The 19,239-nt window shown below is 42.7% G+C and overlaps 2 protein-coding genes across 2 annotated transcripts; one reads left to right on the top strand and one right to left on the bottom strand.

The window, feature by feature from the left end:
• Positions 1-228: 228 nt before the first annotated feature.
• rereb (arginine-glutamic acid dipeptide (RE) repeats b) lies at positions 229-11,892 on the top strand. Its single transcript, XM_069143824.1, is given in 19 exon segments — positions 229-450; positions 1,443-1,491; positions 2,320-2,444; positions 3,698-3,797; positions 3,909-4,007; positions 4,424-4,504; positions 4,622-4,775; positions 4,910-4,996; positions 5,106-5,299; positions 5,563-5,724; positions 6,119-6,229; positions 6,463-6,789; positions 6,791-7,216; positions 7,218-7,591; positions 8,607-8,811; positions 8,903-9,605; positions 9,686-9,826; positions 9,914-10,088; positions 10,863-11,892. Coding segments are annotated over 19 exon segments (3,573 nt in total). The 5' UTR covers positions 229-424; the 3' UTR covers positions 10,897-11,892.
• Positions 11,893-12,311: 419 nt separating this feature from the next.
• Positions 12,312-19,239, bottom strand: perm1b (PPARGC1 and ESRR induced regulator, muscle 1b). Its single transcript, XM_069143836.1, has 4 exons — positions 19,111-19,239; positions 15,354-18,340; positions 15,152-15,268; positions 12,312-14,729 (listed from the first exon to the last, which is right to left on the bottom strand). Exons 2-4 carry the CDS (start codon positions 18,325-18,327, stop codon positions 14,638-14,640), a joined length of 3,183 nt encoding a protein of 1,060 aa, XP_068999937.1. The 5' UTR covers positions 18,328-18,340; positions 19,111-19,239; the 3' UTR covers positions 12,312-14,637.

Here is a 19,239-nt window from a genome sequence, read left to right as displayed (position 1 = left end):
TGTAGTCGTGTCGGTCGCGGTCAGCGTGGTGTCTTACATCATAATGTTTAATAACCGCAGCAGCAGACACCAGTATGGTCCGTGTTTGTTTGATTCATGGCCGCCTGCAGCAGCAGCAGCAGCAGCGGCAGCAGCTGATGATGAAGCGTCTGCGATCCGCGGCACATGCTCAGTTTTGTACACCCAGACAACTTTGAAAGGCTGAGCTGTGGCTGCTGAGGTCATCGCACTGGGAAGGAGGAGAAAAAAAAAAAAAAAAAAAAAAAAAAAAAAAGGAAAAAAAGAAAAACAACCACGGAGCGAGTCCCTCCACTACACCGCCTCCATTTTGAATAGCCATGTAATCGGGGCTTCGCATAGTTTGCGTGTGTATCGCCCGCTGCGCTGCGTAGTGTCAACAAGCCACAGACACACATCCCTCGACATGGACGACCTGTTCAGTCCGCGGAGGTAAAAACTTGCATCAGCTCGCCCTGCACATTGATGTCGCCTTTCGCGGTTTAGTTAGTCGTAAAACGCGGTCGTGGTGTTTTACTTTGAAAGACGTTTTTAGAAAAAAAAAAAAAAAAAAAAAAAAAAAAATAGTCGGAAGAGTCAGTGGTCACGAAGTTCGTCTGTGGCTAACAAGCTAGCCAAATAACACAAGCTAGCTTGCTCCTTGCTGGTTTTTTTTTTTTCCTTCTTCTTCGGGTCGCCTCGTGATGTAAGATGTGTTTTTGTTTTTTTTAAATAACGATGTTAAACAACAGCAAACCTTTTATGTGTCGTTAACAATGGAGGTCGCGTTAACGAGCTGGTACGGTATCGTCGGGGGTGTGCGTGCGTTCACACGGGTCGATGCTAATGTATGTCAACACGGACCTTCATAAATTGATTGCATACTTTAACTGAGGGTTAAACTAGCAGCTGACGCTGCTGTCAACCTGTTTAAGATCTCCGAGGCGGCGGCGGCAGCAGCAGCAGCACACACTGTTCCCGTAATGGTGACCGTAATAAAAAAAAAAAAAAAGAAGAAGAAGAAGAAAAAAAAAAAAATCAGCAGCAGCCCGTGCGTGATTGATTGGCAGTGTGTTTTGCGGTAGCTGAAGCGTCGGGTTTCATTCATGTAACGTTAGGAGACGTCGCAGGTCACAGCTGAGATTGGCTGACAAAAGAGGCGGAGGGGCGGGATGTTGCTCTGCTGCTGAAATCACTGTGCAGCCGGTGGGAGGGAAGCTGCTCTGACAACTCCTATTGATCATCCCGTCTGTCTGCACACTGTGCTGCCTTAATTACCCGGTAATTACCTGCTAATGTAAAGCAGACTGACTTTAACTGCACTGTTGAATTGAGTTGCTTTGGCTTGACTTTTGGTAGCTTACAACACTATGGCTGCTGAAATATTATGCTGGGATTTAGAGAAAAAAACGTTTTGTTTGTTTGTTTGTTTGTTTTCATTTCAGGAGCCTGAACAGCACCCAGGGCGAGATAAGAGTGGGGCCCAGTCATCAGGTACAGTTTGGTGTCGCTGAAATGTGCTGCAGTAGGAATGGTTGTTTTTGACTCATTGGTCATGGCTATAATGAAACGGATCAGGGGCCCCCAACTTCCCAAAAGCGCCATAAGATTGATTTGATTTGATCGATGGATCGTTTTAGTGTAATCTTTGATGATGAAAACGCTCATATTCGCTGATTCCAACTTCTCAAATGTGAAGATTTTCTTGGTCCTTGAGTACTCCGTGATAATAAAATGAATATGGACGGTTGCTTGGTTCAAAACAAGATGTATACGGCTGCCCCTGGTCAACAGTTTTCACCATTTTCTGGCATTTTAAAGACCGAACAGCTAATCGATTAATCGAGAAAGTAATTGACAGATTAGTCTGTAATGGAAATAGGTGTTAGCTGTGGCCTTAGTCGATGGGATACCTGTTTTTGACCTATTGGCCTTGGCTGTAGTGAAACTGATCAGGACATAATTTCCCAAAAGCTTCATAAGCATAAGATGGTTGTAGAATTTGTCAGTAGTCAAAAGGTGTTGTCCAAAGGAAGAGCTCAAGTTCATTGGCCTCTACTTTTGGCAGCTAAGTGTGTTTTTGCAAAGTACATGTCATTTCAGTGTCTTCTTTAAAATCTTATGGTATGTAATAGGTCCCAGAAACGGTTTCATCATAATGAAATCCTTTGTCCATTAACCACTTCTATATAAATTCTATTTCAGTTTCTTCTTAAAATGTAAATCAATGTCCTGTAAAGGTGTCTTGAAAATCTTGTGATTGTTGGGCACACAGTTGCTGTGCTTAAAAGCGTTTTCGTCTCTCCTTTGATTTGTTGGCAGGCCAAGCTTCCAGAGTTGCAGCCTCGGTCTGCACCTGCATTACAGACTCAGAGGGACAGTGAGGAGCTCATGTGGACGCCGGGGGTCAATGACTGCGACCTTCTAATGTACCTGAGAGCTGCCAGGTCAGTATGTGCACTTTATGGCCCAAAGGCGCTGTTGCTTTGGTAAACTTTGTCAGTCTTGTAAGGTAGATTAAAGCCAGCACCTTTGCAGGTCAACATAAACACAATAAAATATGTTTTTACGAATTTTTCCTTAAACTATGATAATTAATAGCCCTTTGTCCTCACTAAGCAGCAAACATACAGATGCTATTTAATTATTTTGACCAAATATTTCCCTAATTATATAACCTGTTTTTGGTCACTGGAGGGCTGTAACTGTAAAGAAATATGTTGCTGCTATAAATACGTATTCTTATAAGAAGGGTAAAACACAAAAACAACCAGTATTTGTAGGAAGCAGTACTTAGAGAAGTGGCACAAATGGGGAAGTACATGCAAAAGGAAACCAGTCTTGGTCTGGCCATGTGAATGCCAGTGTGGTGAAACTACATTTTTAGCTGTTTGTGGTACATTTAGGTCAGTTGAAGCATAATTCATGTCTTGGGTAAGGCTGCACAATTCTGGTTAAAACGAGAACCTTTGAATTATTGCTTAGAAGTGAGATTATAATTGTCACTCACAATGTTTTTTCAGCATAATGTTTTATTTTGAAAACAATCAATTTCAGTGTCTTGACATTTCATATTAATCACAACTTTTGAACAAGTATTTTCTGGGCGTTTGCCTTTTGCCGGTGCCTCTCACTGGGTTTGTTTTCCCCGCTGCCAGTGTTTGCTGCTTGGCATCGTGTGTTGTAACGTCATTCTGTCTTTTGTTAAGGGAGAAAGTGGGAGTGTTTGTTTTGATGCAGCCAATGTCCCTTATTGAAATGCAGCAGAATCATTGTCACTTAGAAGTCGAAATCGCGTTTTTATTGCAATTAATCGTAAAGGCCTAGTCTTGTATTTGAGTTTCTTGCGCCAGACTGCATTTGACTTTATAAATAAAAGGGTGATTTAATGCAATCTTTATCCACACTGGATTTAGTGCACCGTGCTGACCTCATGGAAGAGCGCTCGCTTGCTGTTTTTATTCAGTATTACAAACACATCTTCCTTTGTCAGTATCTGTCAGTTAAAAAAAATGCAGGATAAGTTACTCCAGTTATACAAATGTCGCGTTTGCTTGCTCTTAAGCAGCCTAGGTATTGTCAGGTTTCTTTATTTTCTTTGTATCACTTCCGAATCACTCTGAAAATGAAACTAGGAAAGTGTATTTGCTCCTTCATTATTAATTTCATCTAATAACATGAATATGCTTTGTCTTTCAAGGAGCATGGCGGCGTTTGCAGGGATGTGCGACGGTGGATCCACAGAGGATGGATGTTTAGCAGCCTCCCGCGACGACACCACACTCAATGCTCTCAACATGGTGCAGAGCAGGACTTAATTTTTTTTATCATTATTTTCCTGTATATTCAAAGAGCAAAAATAATGTATAGCAAATGCATAAACATCCTCTTTTTATTTTCTTCAATTTTAGCTCCATGCAAGTCATTATGATGCAGCAAAAGCTCTCCAACGTCTGGTTAAGAAGCCCCTTCCGAAGCTCATTGAAAAATGCTGGTCGGAAGACGACGTGGTACGACGCCTTTTGTTTCGTTTACGCTGCATTGAGGGCCAGTTACTCCTTAACTGTGTTTGTGCAAGCAGATAAATCCCTTAATGGTCATAACTGAAAGCTTTTAAAGCATTTAATATATATTTACCCTATTTAATAATGCAGCCATTGTAGATTTAATTTTCTTGAATCACAGTTAACAGTTTACCTGCCTTCTGAAACTGCTCTTCTGGTAGCTTTTAGTACGCTTCAAACCTGTAGTAGCTTTAAGCCTTTGAACGGCTACATTAGTTTTAAACAGCAAATCACTTTAATTTAATGCCTCGGGTATAACAATTATGTCAGTTACATGTTGTTACATGCCACCATATAATACCATTAACTGTCCTGCTTGAATATCACTTAATTTATCTGCTTCTCACTTGTTTTTCTTACAGAAACGCTTCATCAAAGGCCTGAGACAGTATGGAAAGAATTTCTTCCGCATTCGGAAAGACTTTCTGCCCAGCAAAAAAACTGTAATTGCTTGTTTTGTTTTTTCTTAGAACAATTTATAATGGATGCAATGATTCAATGCAACTTTTTCTTAGTTTCTTAGTCTTAATAGCACTAAAAGTCTGTGTTCTTATCGTTAGGGGGAGCTGATCACTTTCTATTACCACTGGAAGAAAACTCCGGAGGCTGCGGGGACGAGAGCCTATCGACAGCAACGCCGGCAGCCGTCGTCTCGCAAAGCAAAGACACGATCCGTGGCGGCTCCTGTGAACACCCCATCTCGAAATTATTCAGGTGGACACCTCTTATTCTTTCTCAGAAATGTGTTGCCATGTCTGCTGAATAAATGAACGATTGTGTGATCGGGACATATGGCAGGGCTATAAGCAGGACTTTGTCTTAGTCTAAGCTGATATTTTCTTTTGCAGCGGAGGCGAGTTCTGCCAGCGAGGATGATCTCGATAGTGAAGACAGTGAACAAGAAATTAAGAGCTGCAGCCACTGTGGTACAACAAGTGAGTGTTAGACTTAATATGTCATTCATCAGATTAAGCAGTACTTTATAAGATCTCTGTAAAAGCTTTGAACGTGAGACCAAAACTTATGGCATTTTCCTTTTAACAGGTTCTAAAGATTGGCACCAGGGCAGAAGAGACAACCCTTTGTTGTGCACAAGTTGTCGCACGTATGAAAACAAGCACGGTTGTCTGCCGCCAGCTCCAAAATCTGGGAGCGTTCCGTTCATGTTTAAACCTGTTAAAGCAGAGGAGGAGGTGAACAGCAAGCATGGCATGAGGACACGGCGTAGCAGAGCACCTGTAAGCCTAAGGCTGCAAGATCAGTCACAGGAACATCTTTGTTACCAGTGACAAACATTTACAAGAGAATGTCTCTGCAAGTGGAATTTTACAGTAAAATATGATATAATATACAAGAGAAATTAGATTTTACAGCCTAATGGATTCTGACAAAATGTTGCTTCACCTTTTAGTGGTTTGTTCAAATATAGGAAACATGTCTTCCCTGTTTTGTTTTTTTTGGGTTTTAACACAATTAACTTTTTCTTTTTTTTTCTTTAAAGCAGTTGTCTACTTTGAGAAGTGGTCACAGGAGACTCACAGGCTCCCCAGCCGGTGAGGATCAGCAGTCCAGTAACCAGCCCTCTCCGAGTGGAACAATCTCCATTTCTCTGAGATCGTCTTCCACTGATAATAAGAACGACTCCACCAAGAAAACAAACAAGGTCAACATAATCTTCACATTATATACACGTTGAACTAGTAGGTATTATCTTGTCACACCTACATAGCTTGCATTGTTTGAAGATCATTGAAGGTGGGTTTGGTTGTAGCTGGTTGTGTAATGGAATGTCGAGACCCGACTGGAGAGTCTGACAGTGTGGCTGCACACGAATGCTCACAAATACCTTTAACTATTGGGCAAACAATGTTGTGATATGTATACAGTTTTGTGGGTTGGATTCTGCTATGTGTCTGAAGAGTGATAATCCGTTTGTCTCTTATGTTGTGTACTGAAATAGAGCTAATTTATCTGGAATTATAGCTGACTGATTCTGCTGCTGTTATGTATGCATCATTGTCTTATGTCAATATTTAACACCACTGCTGTTTCTGCAGAAGATAAAAGAGGAGGTAACATTACCAAAGACAACCAAACGTCTACGGGAGAGTCCTGCCCAGGAGCCTGATGAGCCTGAAAAAGTCACACCTAAAAGGCCAAAGACACAGGTGAGAGAGCAGCAGTGTAGGATCTGCAAAATACTACTTAAAGAAATAGGGCTAATAAAATAAGTTATTTTTTTTGGTTTGATCGTGTGTTGGAGCAATATAACCTCTTTGGAACTCATTAAACATAATGGGCACTGATAAAATAAAGACAAATTATTATATTATAAATGAATGTATGAAAACAGGAATTGATTCTTAAGTCAAACATGAACCAGGTTTGTTTGGTTACCCAGGACCCACAGGGCTCCCGGTCAGAGGGAGAGGCCGAGGTGGAGGAGGAAAGCTCTTCAGAAAGCCGCAGCGCTCAGGACGACGGCAGCAGCGACACCAAAGACATTGATCAGGACAACCGCAGCTCCTCTCCCAGTATTCCCAGCCCTCAGCAGGGCAACGAGAGCGACTCCGACTCATCTGCTCAGCCTAACGGCGTCCCATCAGAACCCGTTGCTCCTGCTGCGGTGTTGGCTGACACGCCGGCCCCGCAGGCCCTCCCCTCTCAGGGCCCTACAGCAGCGCCGCAGCCGCTGCAGAGCATGGCCTCTGCTGATCCAGCCCAGAGCCCCCCCCCCTCCCTCTCCAGACCCCCCTCAGCCAGCTGCCACAGGGAGCTCAAACAGCCGAGCAGTGCCCGCCTCTCACTCTCTTCCTGGTCCACCTCCTCCACCATTAGCAGTGGGTCAAGACTCTGCTCTCTCTCCAGCCTTTCAGGTCCCACCTGCTCTTAACTCTGCGCAGCCCCTGCAGCCACATGGCCCGTCACCTCAGACCCCCCAGCGACCCCCACCCTTCTTTAGGGAGGGGCAGCTCCCCCAGCCTCCTCTTTCCGGACCCCAAATTAAGCCTCCTCCCACCACCCCTATTCCACCGTCACACAAACAGCTGCCACACCAGTCTGCTTCACCTTTCCCTCAGATGCCCTCCAATCTGCCCCCTCCTCCTGCTCTAAAGCCCCTTAATTCTCTGCCCAACCAGCATCCTCCAGGTGCCCCCCCCCCCTCCTCTTCAGCTCATGCCACATCCTTTGCCAGTGCAGTCACTGCAAACCCAGCTCCCTGTGATCTCTCAGGTGCAGACCCACGCAGGAAAAAGTATGACTCCTCTTCAGCCACCTGCTGCAGGTTCACACCCTCTCGCCTCCATACCATCTTCTGCTATTGGCCCTGTCCCGAGCCTGCAGCCGTCCTTCCCACCTCTTCCTCTGAGACCGTCGCCCAGCAGCACTGCGGGGGCACCACCAGTTCAGATTAAAGAAGAGCCGCTGGATGAGATGGAAGAGGCTGAGAGCCCACCGTCCCCACCTCGAAGCCCCTCACCGGAGCCCACCATCATCAACATGGCAAGCCATGCCAGCCAGTCTGCCCGGTATGTGTAAAGTCATTATTAGAATAATCACAAAAAGAATCGATGTTTACACACCTTTTGAAAATTGTCAGATTTTGACCTTCCTATAATTTGATGACGGAAGCTACAATACAGTGTTTGAATACAGATGATGTCACATAGTCACTGTGAAACAAGTGACACTTTTCATATAAAAGTAATCTAGTGACTCCACGACTGGTCCACAACCCAGTCTGAACAGTGTTGGCCATCAGGCTGCAAAGAGGTTATTTTAACAACTTATCTTAAAGCCTGGCTCGATTCAGACAAGTATTTGCATATTTATAAATTATGGGTTTTATAATTCGAGACAAAAATGCAGAAAATCCATATCAGACAGGATATTATGTCTTGAGGGGACTTTATTTAAACTAGACCTTCGCACACCTCTCAGCCCAACAACCAGTCCGCAAGATCATTCATTACAAAAGGAATCCTGGATCGAAACAATTATTTGGCCGTGAAATGATCCAAAATGGCCATTAAAAGTGTCAAAGTACGTAATATCTACATCAGGTATGATTGAAGCTAAAGCTTTCGTAGCGCTTTGCAGCAGGATATTTGGATAGTAATTTAAATATTATATTTAGTTAATTTCTAAATAAATGAGTGGTTTATATAATTGAGGTAAACTGCCAACTTGTTTAAAATCGGTCTGGTTTGAATAATATTGTTGCCACATGGACTTTTTTTTTACAAAGCCAATTTGTGCAGGAATGTCACTATAACCAACAGGACTTTGACTGAACTGAAGAAATAAGACTCCGGCTGAAAAAGTATCTTAATGGCTTCATATTAAAGAACAAACAAAAATGTAAATAATTGTAAAGGAAATATAAATGCTAAATATCAGAACTGGGCAGTATTTGATACATCTACAAGTCAGTATGTTTCATGTCTTAAATATAAAACTCCTCCGACCTTTGAATGAATCATGATTTAATTTTGTGGGAAGAAAGCTCATGGTCATGAAATACACATCTGCAATTTCTTTCAGGTTTATCAAACACTTGGATCGCGGCTACAATTCATGTGCAAGGACAGACCTTTTCTTTACTCCACTGTCGTCCTCCAAGCTGGCCAAGAAAAGGGAGGAAGCTGGGGAAAAGTCCAGAAGAGAGGCTGAGCTCAGTGCTCGGCAGGAACGTGAAAGGGAGAAAGACAGAGAGAGAGAGCGAGAAAGGGAAGCAGACAGAAACGCTGTGAGTACACTAGTCCTTTGTATTCCTTTTTTTTTTTTGCAAAAACGTTCTGCCATGGATCAGTTATCTCACACAGTCTGTTTGCTTGCAGAGAGCCTCCAGCTCCTCCCACGACAGTCGTATGGGTGAAGCGCAGATGACGGCTCAAGGCCACGGCCGTCCTTCCTTTGAACAGCCGCCAACCACCGTAGCAGCAGTGCCCCCTTACATTGGACCAGACACACCGGCCCTGCGCACCCTGAGCGAATACGCCCGACCCCATGTCATGTCCCCCACCAACCGCAACCATCCCTTCTACGTATCCCTGAGCCCCGGTGACCCCTTGCTGGCCTACCACATGCCCGGCCTGTACAGCACTGAGCCCAGCCTCAGGGAGCGCGAGCTGAGGAACCTCCGCGAGAGGGAGCTCCGCGAGAGGATGAAGCCTGGCTTCGAGGTCAAACATCCAGACCTGGAAACCTTACACCCCTCGGCCAACCCCATGGAGCACTTTGCCAGACATGGGGCGCTGGGTCTCCCCCACATACCCGGCCCTCCCCACCCCTTCGTACCCTTCCATCATGGGCTGAACCACCTGGAGAGGGAGAGGATGGTGTTGGCAGGACCTCAGCTGCGCCCAGAGCTGAGTTACGCTGAGCGGCTCACGGCTGAGCGGCTTCACGCTGAGAGGATGGCTTCCGTGTCAACCGACCCTGCCGCCAGGCTGCAGATGCTCAATGTGACGCCGCATCATCACCAACACTCTCACATTCACTCCCACCTACACCTGCACCAACAAGACCCCCTCAGTCAAGGTAAAGTAAATGAGTCGGCAGTAATTCACCTGGAGGTGTGACCCATGACCCATGACTGTATGCCTTACTTCCTCCTACAGGTTCCGGTCCACATCCTCTCGTGGACCCCCTGGCAACAGGACCACGTCTGGCTCGATTCCCCTTCCCTTCCGGCCCAATCCCCAACCATTTACTCAGCGATCTTCCTCATGATCACGAGATGCTGCGCCACCCGCTCTTTGGTTTGTAATCTCACCTCATAACGCACACACTGACCTCACCTTTTGGATTGCAACTACCTCAACTTGATCTGTTTGTGCTTTCCACAGGAGGTGCATATCCACGAGAGCTGCAGGGCCCCATTCCTCAGATGTCTGCCGCTCACCAGCTCCAGGCCATGCATGCTCAGTCTGCAGAGCTGCAGAGGATGGCAATGGAGCAGCAGTGGCTGCATGGGCATCACCTGCATGGAGGTCCTCTACCAAGTCAGGAAGATTATTACAGGTGATGTAGTTGGATGTATTCAATGAGAAATAAGAACAATATAGGTAATAAAAACAAATCTTTATTAATATGAAATGTTGTTTGATCATGTTACCAGTACTCTGACAATAATCACAGGTTCTCCAAGAGTTGTTGCTGAATATTGATAGCACAATCTTCAAATAGAAACAATAAAAGACACACACTTTAGTCAACATATTAAAAGAAATAACTTGTTTTATAAGGAAACCCGGTCTACTTAATTTCTCTCATATTCACTCTAATTAGTCAGGTTTCCTTCCAAACATAGTGTGTGTTTCAACCAAGGTAACAGAAAATCCACAAAAGAAAATGCGTATTAATGCGCATTTCCACAAATGGTTCATCAATAGAAACAGTTGGTAGCGCTGATCCAAGTCACCCCACAAATGGCAGAAAATACATGGAAAGAGGGAATTTCTGTTTGTTTCAGGTATTATTTTCAGGAAAGTTACAGTTTCCTCCATTTCTGTCTGCCCTATTTTGTCATGCCCTTTAAAAAGGTAGATGGCAACACAAAACTGGCTCTTACTTTCAGTTCAAAGTAGCTGACTGTACTCTCGCCTGTGTTTGTAGGGGACAAGAGAAATTATATGTTCTTTTTTAAGTGATAAAATGATCACATTATCTTGTATTTGCTGTTGCACACAATGGAGCCGAACGGCGCACGTGCAGTCACCATTGGCCAGTTAAACTGGTGTAAAATGTTACACAAACAGCTGTACAAAGTTTTTACTTGTTTTTGTTTTTTTGTAGCCGTTTGAAGAAAGAAGGTGACAAGCCATCTTGAGTCCCAGGTGGTGCATGCTCTGAAACACTCATACTCAATACTGTGTACTTTTAAAACTGTAAGAGAATATTTTGTGTCACTTTTTTTTCTTCCTCGTTTTAATATATTTTAGAGAAATATTTGTGGATCTTTATGTGCATTCCTTGTTCAGCACCTAATGGGACCGTCAAAGTCCATCTGAGATTTTCATATCGCGAAAGAATTTATACTAGTTTTATTCAGAAACTAATGAATGATCTCACCCATTGATGTGAGATTTAAAGTGGCAAGTTTTCTCTAACCTACCGTTAAACTGTTTCGTACCGAGTCCTATGAATTTGCTAAAACATAGCTCTTATAAAGGATATGAAAACAGACTGACTTTGGTGTTAACTGTAAATCTCCCCATAATTTCTAGAAGATTTCCTTGTACAGAATGACATTTAAATCAGTGTGTGAATGATTGTAATGACCTAGCATGACTCAGTCTTCAGTTCTCACCAAATTAGAGTAGCAAGTTGCATTGTGGTGTTTAGCCTTTGAAAGCATTGTAGAGTTTGGGTTTACTCTAAAATCTGCTACATATTTGTTTAAATCCTAAAGTTTTATATATCAAGATATCTTTTCACAGTATAACCGAAGCTTTTATCCACTCATTTTTTAGGCTGTAAATACTACATGTTCACAATATTCTATGAATGAGTACTATTGATATATCAGTAGATGTGAACATCTGACCCTTGATTTAGCACGACAGCAGTAAATCATAAGCTAAAACAGTATATAGTGTTATAAGGTAATTATTAATTGGGCTATGATCTTCCTAACCTAAGGGAACTTTTATTAGAAAAGTGTATTTACATTGTTTTTGATGAAAATAACCCAATTGGAAAGAAACTAAATCTTGAACATTTTAATGGAGTTTTTAAAAGAACTGCCTAAATTCAGTATTTATGTGACATAATATGAAAGTGTATCCATGGCATATTTATTTCAATAAATATTTCTGCAATGATACCTTATTCTCTTTGTGCTCACTGTAGCTCTTCACTCTTTCAAGCGAAATAAACCGCTGCTTTAAACACTCTCTGCTGAAAACCAATGCAGCCTAATACAACCGTTCCGGAATAAATCCTAAATTCATGAAGTTTATAGAGCTCAGTTTTTGTTCAGAGCTGAATAACAAACACAACTTTACTACATCCTCATAATTACCCTACAGTGGCATAAATAACTTTCTAAAACGGTTCAAATAACTGGACATCAAAACCTTCATGAAGCAGTCCCTCCAGGAGATCATGACTTTGCAATAATGAATGCATATTCAACCAATCTTCTCAGTAGTCGCACGAACTTTCACTTTTGCAAAATTGCCGCAATTCCTAAGCATTAACGGTAATCAATAGAAGGTGAAGGCATTACAGCACAAAGTAAGCTTTTTCAAACAAAACTTTAGCTTTATTAACAAATATAACTCCTCATTTACAGTCAGCCAGCATCTCCAACCTCTCCTCTCCTCTCATCTTCAAAACAAACCACGTGTGTCCCGGTTGACTGAAAAAACCCGGGAAATCTGGTTTTATCATTAGGATTAGGTTTCAGTTAAATAGTTTTATACACTCCTACATTTTCAAAGATTTAACTTTGTTTTTGTGTATACAATATGTGTTGAAATAATGTTATTTAAAAAGCATTTTTAAGTATTTATTATACAGAAAATGGAAGCTACATGTTCCATGTTATACTCACCAACTGTTTCATAAAACTACGTCACCTTTATTATTTTTTTGTAACTTTGAGCCTATGGTTCTATAAGTTCAGAAACAAGAGTATTGGAAATGATTACATCACTATTTCATTATTAGATAATTTTTTTTTTTTTTTTAAATGCTATTTTCTTCAATTTGCAATTTTTGCCAAGTCCTGCAATTTTACTGCAAAAAAAACTTAGCAAATTCCATTGCAATTTTGGAGCAAAGTATTTACAAAATTAAACATCGTTAATTGCAAAATTAATTACAAAATTCGGAGTGAAATGTTAAAGGGACTCGTTAAGGAAGGATTAATTAAAAAAAAAACTAAGAGCAGACAGCATTCGTTTTGGCTAGCTGTGGCTACAAACTGGCCATTGAGTGTCTGAGAATATACCTGCACTTTTTCTTCTGGCACTGCTGTTTCCAGCACTCATCAACTTGGGCAGACGTGAGTCAAATCGTTATGGTTTTATTGCATTAATTCACTTAAAGCACAATATCGGTCACGTGGGAAATCATACGAAGCCACAGTCTTGTTTGACATGAAATAAGTGTTCTGATAACAATCATTGGCTTGTAGATCTTTACAGTCATTAAACATTGATACGGGCAAAAACAGATACATTCTTCCACTTAAAAGCATTAAAAGCATTTGAGATCAAATAGAAATGTCAATTTGGATGTTTTATAAACAGTCAATGCTACAAATTAGAAAATCCTGCAGCTTTAATTGTGTTCCATCAAAGACGATGCTGCACTGCCACTTTGACTAAACAGCATTTTAGTTTGGTTCCCAAACTGGTGGTCGGGACCCCCACAAGAGGTCCTGAGATTAATTTGAGGGGCTATGAGTCGATAACTGATGTAGGAAGCAAAAATAAAATAAAAAGTATTATCAACTAAATCATCTTTACTCCCCACTAGTCGCTAATCTTTGCTCTTCACTGTCCTGTTGAACACTTGTACAGTTTTACCCCTGCAGGCTGGATGGAATCGTTCAAATGAAATGGTGTAAGACTGGAAAATCACTCTGAACTACTCACAGCTCAGGCAGCTCAAGATGCGGGGTCTCAAGCAAAAACATCTTTTAGTCGAAGCGTAATCTTTTCCTACAACTTACCGCACATACAGACAAGACCAATATCTACAGCACAACTTGCTCTGAGGCTTCTCTCATCACCTTCATCTCGTTTCCATCATCTACACAGTCATCCCACATACACTTCGGCATCGGTTCAAACACTACAAGCTGCTATTACAGTTTAACTCAATTGCAGCTCAATGACGTACGAAACCCTGTTTTAAGGCACAATGCGACTCTCGCAAAACAGCTGGTGTGCACTACACAAAAATAGCTTGTGTGCGTGGTCCTCATATCAATCATTTTTGTCTTAAAATACACGCAAAGTGCCAGAAGTGATACACCAAAGTTTTTAAAACTTTAAAAAAAAGGTTTATAGGATGAGGCTGGCGAAAAGTCTATATTAACAAATCCTGAATGTATTAGTCTGTCTCGCGATAGTTTCTCTTGCGGCTCTGTTGCGCTCAACCTTATTCCAGTTTGTGCCAACTGCACACATAAATATTTCATGTGTCTTCATTATACATGCCGCCTTCTTTTTTTTTTTTTTTTTTTTACAAAGAACAATTCACTTTAACAACTAGACACTAGGTTTTAGTAAATGTTAGTTAAACAGGATTCAATAGTGGCTCTGTCTGGGATTTGGTGCACCATACTTGCTTACATGACCGTTCCTACAGAATTCATTGTAACGATGGAGCATCATGAATCATAGTTCAATAGTGTGACCTCATGATATGTTATTAATCTGTATGGAGCTCTATGGCACAGAGGAATGAACTATATGATACCTAAAATTGTACCAGCAGTAGATGCATTGTATATATACTATATATAGTACATATACAATGCATAGTATATACAGCACATACAATTTTATGAATGGACCCGAGTGAAAATGTCTGGAAATTATTTTGTGTGTCAATGTCAGGGCTCATCTTGAGGAGGAGGATTCTTCTTCTTCACATACTGCCGCAGGTACTGGATAGCCGATAGGGCACTCACATTTGCTAGCAGAGCTGAACAGGATTTCAATAAATATGACTTTGAATTAGACTTTAAGTCACCACAGTTGACTCTTCAGGTTCGATACTTAAAGCCCCTGAAAACATGCGTAGGTAAAGTCTTTTGCTGTAATTTTTACAAAATATTCTAGGCAAAAAAAAATACAAAAAAGTTAAAATCGCTTACATTTTCAGTTCATTTTCATTATTATTTATGAGGGACAAAGAAAAGAGAAAGCACCCTTTTATGAAAATCATTCCAAACTTTGTTTTTAACTGGCTTAGAAAAAGGTGTTCCTGTACGATCACATTGCTCACAGTAGAAAGCTGATAGAGAAAAGATGTTTTCAGGGCCTTTGATGTTGTATTTTATACAACAGATTTCAGTCAGATTGTCAGAAAAACAAGATAAATATGTAGATGGAAAAAGTTCATACCTGCTTTCCAGGCATCAGCAGTCTCTGGATCTGAGGACTTTAATACCCAGGAGGCAAAGGCAATGCAGACCAAACACATATCTGACTGCTTCAGTGTGGAGAAGATGCCCTCTCGTTCTGTAAGGAGACATCGCGATGCATGAAAAGGACGTATTAATACATTGCAGTTTGGTCTCCTGATGTTGTGAGAGCTCATACTGACTTGTTGGCTGTATAATCTCCAAAATCCTCTGCTGCTCTTCGAGCTCTCTGAAGAACTGGGAGGAAGCTGGGCAGACTCGTGCCTCACTGAGCACCATTACTGCTGGATCCTCCTTCCTGATCGAGATTGTCTCCGCCTCGACTGGGAACGTCCAGGCGCCAGACCTTCTGCACCAGATGCTCCCTTTGTCGGAGAAGAGAATCTTTCTCATTGACAGCAAACTGTTCCAACTGCGAAATCCTGCAACAACAGCTGCTGTGGGTCCGCGCTGGCCGGCCTGGAGAAAAGAATTAGACACGATTCTGATCGGAGAGAAGTCCTCCACTGCCTCAGAGTTTGAACTCAAGAAAACATAGTCCGGTTTTGGGAATGCGAGCTCTCTGATGGTAGGATGAGAGCAAGAGAAAATAGGGATGGGCCTCTGCTCACTGCACTGAAGAGAAAAGGATGACGTTTCATCCCAAAAGGTATCAAATGTGTAGTCAAAGACAGGAGCCACCGAGAAATCATCTGGATCATAGACAGTGACACACCGGGATTCAGCGTTTGCTTTATCCTCCGTGAAAAAGTATTCAAACACCTCCGGGACCGGCAAAGATATTTGGCAATGTGCATCCAGTAAGTCTGTGTTGGACAGAAAAGACGCAGGAACTAATGTCCCCAAGGTGTCACTCACTTTCAAAACCGTGGTGTCCTCCAGAGACGGACTGAGAAACCGACCACTTTCGTCATCACTACGTAAAGGCGGTAAAGATAAAGCCTCTGTGTTGAGACATTGTACGTTGTTCAGAGTTTTGCTTTTTGTCATCCGTGTAGGCCACGTGAGTTCGCTCAAGGTCAAAGTGTGGGACTCTTGATCATCAAAACATTGTCCTGCAAAGTCCTCTGGTGGCACAGGCGTCTCCTTCCCTTCAGAGCTTGTGGACTCCTCCTCATGCGATGTGAAAGCAGAGTCACCCATCCCGTGTTGGTTTTTGCTGTGAGGATCAGGACTGGGGTTCCTACTGGTGCCAATGAACTGCCAGTATTCTTCTTCAACATCGGAGGTGGAAAACTCACAGCTGGAGCGATCCGGCTTGGATTCATCGGGCTGTGTGAAGTAGTCTGAGTCTGCGGTGTCGGATGTATCCATTAGAGCGCTGTCAAACAAACCGCACTCTGCGGTGTCGACCGGACGGCTGGGATTTGTTGGGGAATCTTCCACAATTGGCCTCACTGTTTCTTGGACTCCCCTGGGCGGTGAGCTTCCACCCATCCTGAGCTGCAGAATGTCATTTATGGTCAGTTTTTCCATTTCATCCCAGAAAGCAGAAATGGCGTACACAGGTGGAGTGTGGCCCACAGCGTGGGCATATGTTTCGGGGCTTTCGGCCGCAGAGCAAGGTGTTACCGTTAAATCGGGGACAGGACCGAGCTCATCTCCCAGAGAGCAACCAGATGCTGGAGGATTAATGTTATGTTTTTGGGGTTCAGGTGTGTCTGAGGGCATGCAGGGCATCGTGCTGTGCGTGTCATTATCGCACGTGGAGTTGTCATCTGGCTTTTCTGTAGCTCTTGTCAGGAAAGTGTCAGCACTGGTGCTTTCGTATCCTTCACAGTTATTAGCCGCCTCATTGCTGGAGAGAGTACTATCACGAGAACGCATGCGTCTGTCTCTTTTACAGTCAGCATCAGTATTCTCACTCAGCTCAAACAGATGGCTGTCAGATGTCAGAGGCAGTGAGCGGTGCAACTGTTGGTTTTCCATGAGTTGGTCTTTAGGAGGATGCTGAGGCCCCTCCACTGATTCAACTGCTGACAAATAGCTTTCTGAATCATGACTGTGAACGGAGAGGAACTCGGCACTGTCGTCAAGCCCGTCGGACTCCACACTCTCCGACTTTGAAGGTGTAAACGTGTCTCGTGCTGTGGATGCTGAGCCTCCTGGGTCATGTTTGTTTCTTGGCTCAGTGATATTTTCTTCGGATAAACGAGCGATTGCCAGTTTCTCTGACGAATCATCTTCTTCACCAGATGTTAGAGACATTTGTGATGAATCTGAAATGATTCTTTGAAGCCCTTTGGATTTTTTGACAAAGCTGTGGTTTGATTGTGTATCTCCTCCTCCCTCAGATTCATATTTATCTTCATTTATTTCTGACTGTAGTTCATATTCCAGCGGGTTTTCTTGTCCGAGACTGCACCTCCGACTTCCCTTAAAAAGTTTTTTTTGTCTTCGTTTTTTTTTCACGGAGGCGGCACGGAGCCGCTGTCGTTCACGACTGTCATCCACTGTCACGAACCAGCGCTCCTTCTCTGCTCTCGGGGCAACACTGCTTACATCCTCGAATACAGCCCTCTCTGTTGTGTGTGGATCCTTCACATTCAATCCTGTTTGGCTACAAGAAAGTGGGTCAGGTTTCCTGGTGGGTTTGAGGTCGCTACCTGTTCGTCCTTCTTCACCTTTTGTCAGCTCTCTTGATTCCTCTGAACTCTGAACATTTAGTGGCTCAGTTCTTAGCAAGTTTGTAACACTGTCACTTGTCTCCTGTGTAATTTCTTCTGCAGTCTTCATGTGCACCTTTTCAGTGTTGTTGGTATATCCTGCAGGACGATCAGGACGTATGTCCAACCGTGTCTCTTTGTCCACTTCAGCTTTTTTTGTGACATCACCTACTTGTATTTTTGTACCAACTGGGTTTGGCTGCACTAGCTTTTTACAACCTCTGCAGCTCTCTCCTTCAATAGTCCATCCTTCAGTTTTGCTTTCAGCTCCAACCCTGTTTAAATCGGGGCTCTGTTGTGTCTCCTGCTGGCCAGCCCTGAAGGCCAGACTTGAGTTTCCTGCATCCTCTGAATCGCTGAGGCTGCAGTCGTCAGGGCAGGCGAACGAGGGCCGCAGCAGATCGCACTCCTCACTCTCCTCGTAGAAGCTGGTCCAGTCATATTCTGAAATGCGAATGCTGTGATCTAAATCATCCATTCTGATACTCATTGTGCTCTTCAGTCTGGAAAAAGAAGAGAATATATACATTTAGACAGGTGTTGCTGTCCTGATTATAACAAAAGTGACCTTATGTGATGTAACAGTCGATGCTTGGTATCCTTGGTGAGTTATTTGGGACGTCAACACACTAGAGCTAAATATAGAGCGGGGGCATTCGTCTCAAGCTTGATGTTGCTTGTAATCACCTGTCATTAGGAAACTTGTGCAGAAAGCAAACCCTCATTAGTTCAAAAGTTTGAGTGAGATCTCAGAGCGGCAAAGCAACAGCAGAGGACCTCGGTCACAAGCTCCAACAGACCCTAAAATACTCCACAGCCCTGCGCTTAGAAAACAGGTCATGTGATCTGTTATGAGAAAATCAGCTGTCCAATGTCAAGAGTAGGCTACAACATATCAGCTTAACAAACATACTCCCTAGCTTGCTTTTCTTTTAGTAAACATAGTCAAGTTGCAGAATATACAGCGATAGCCTATAATGACATACACATTCAAATCATTGTAAATAGCAAAATAATTCCTTAAAGTGTTGCTTATATCATAAATTTGTTCAACATATTTTCTGCAATATTATTTAAGCTCCAGGATAAAATGTCATTAGGACAAATTTTTCATCCTCAGCATAACAGACGTTCTTATTTAAGTCTTTCAACTGCTGTATGTCAAAGTCATCAAAGGTCTTGTGCTAATAACACTAATTACAAACCCAACATGAAGCGTGCAGCCGCAGTACATTCCTGTTGATGTCTTCCAGTGAAGCAAACACGAGCCTACCTGTTGCAGAGGGGCAAATCAGCCAGTTTGAAGGTGTCGGTACTTTTTCCTGCTGGAACATTTCAGCTATGATGTTAATTTGTCCTTGTATATGTCAGACTGGGTCCTTGCACACAGCTGTTATAAATA

This window comes from Embiotoca jacksoni, unplaced genomic scaffold, assembly GCF_022577435.1.
Source record: "Embiotoca jacksoni isolate LCO1_2020_lvr unplaced genomic scaffold, fEmbJac1.0.p SCAF_1, whole genome shotgun sequence".
Lineage (NCBI taxonomy): Eukaryota > Metazoa > Chordata > Actinopteri > Embiotocidae > Embiotoca > Embiotoca jacksoni.
This window is presented reverse-complemented; position numbering and strand designations above follow the sequence as displayed.

Bases quoted from the DNA above. Each gene is read 5' to 3' on its own strand.
- perm1b (XM_069143836.1), bottom strand. From the start codon at position 18,327: ATGAGTATCAGAATGGATGATTTAGATCACAGCATTCGCATTTCAGAA. The intron at 15,269-15,353 runs GTCAGTATGAGC...GTCTCCTTACAG, and splicing joins GGAGATTATACAGCCAACAA to AACGAGAGGGCATCTTCTCC. The intron at 14,730-15,151 runs GTATGAACTTTT...AATCCTGTTCAG, and splicing joins TGCTGATGCCTGGAAAGCAG to CTCTGCTAGCAAATGTGAGT.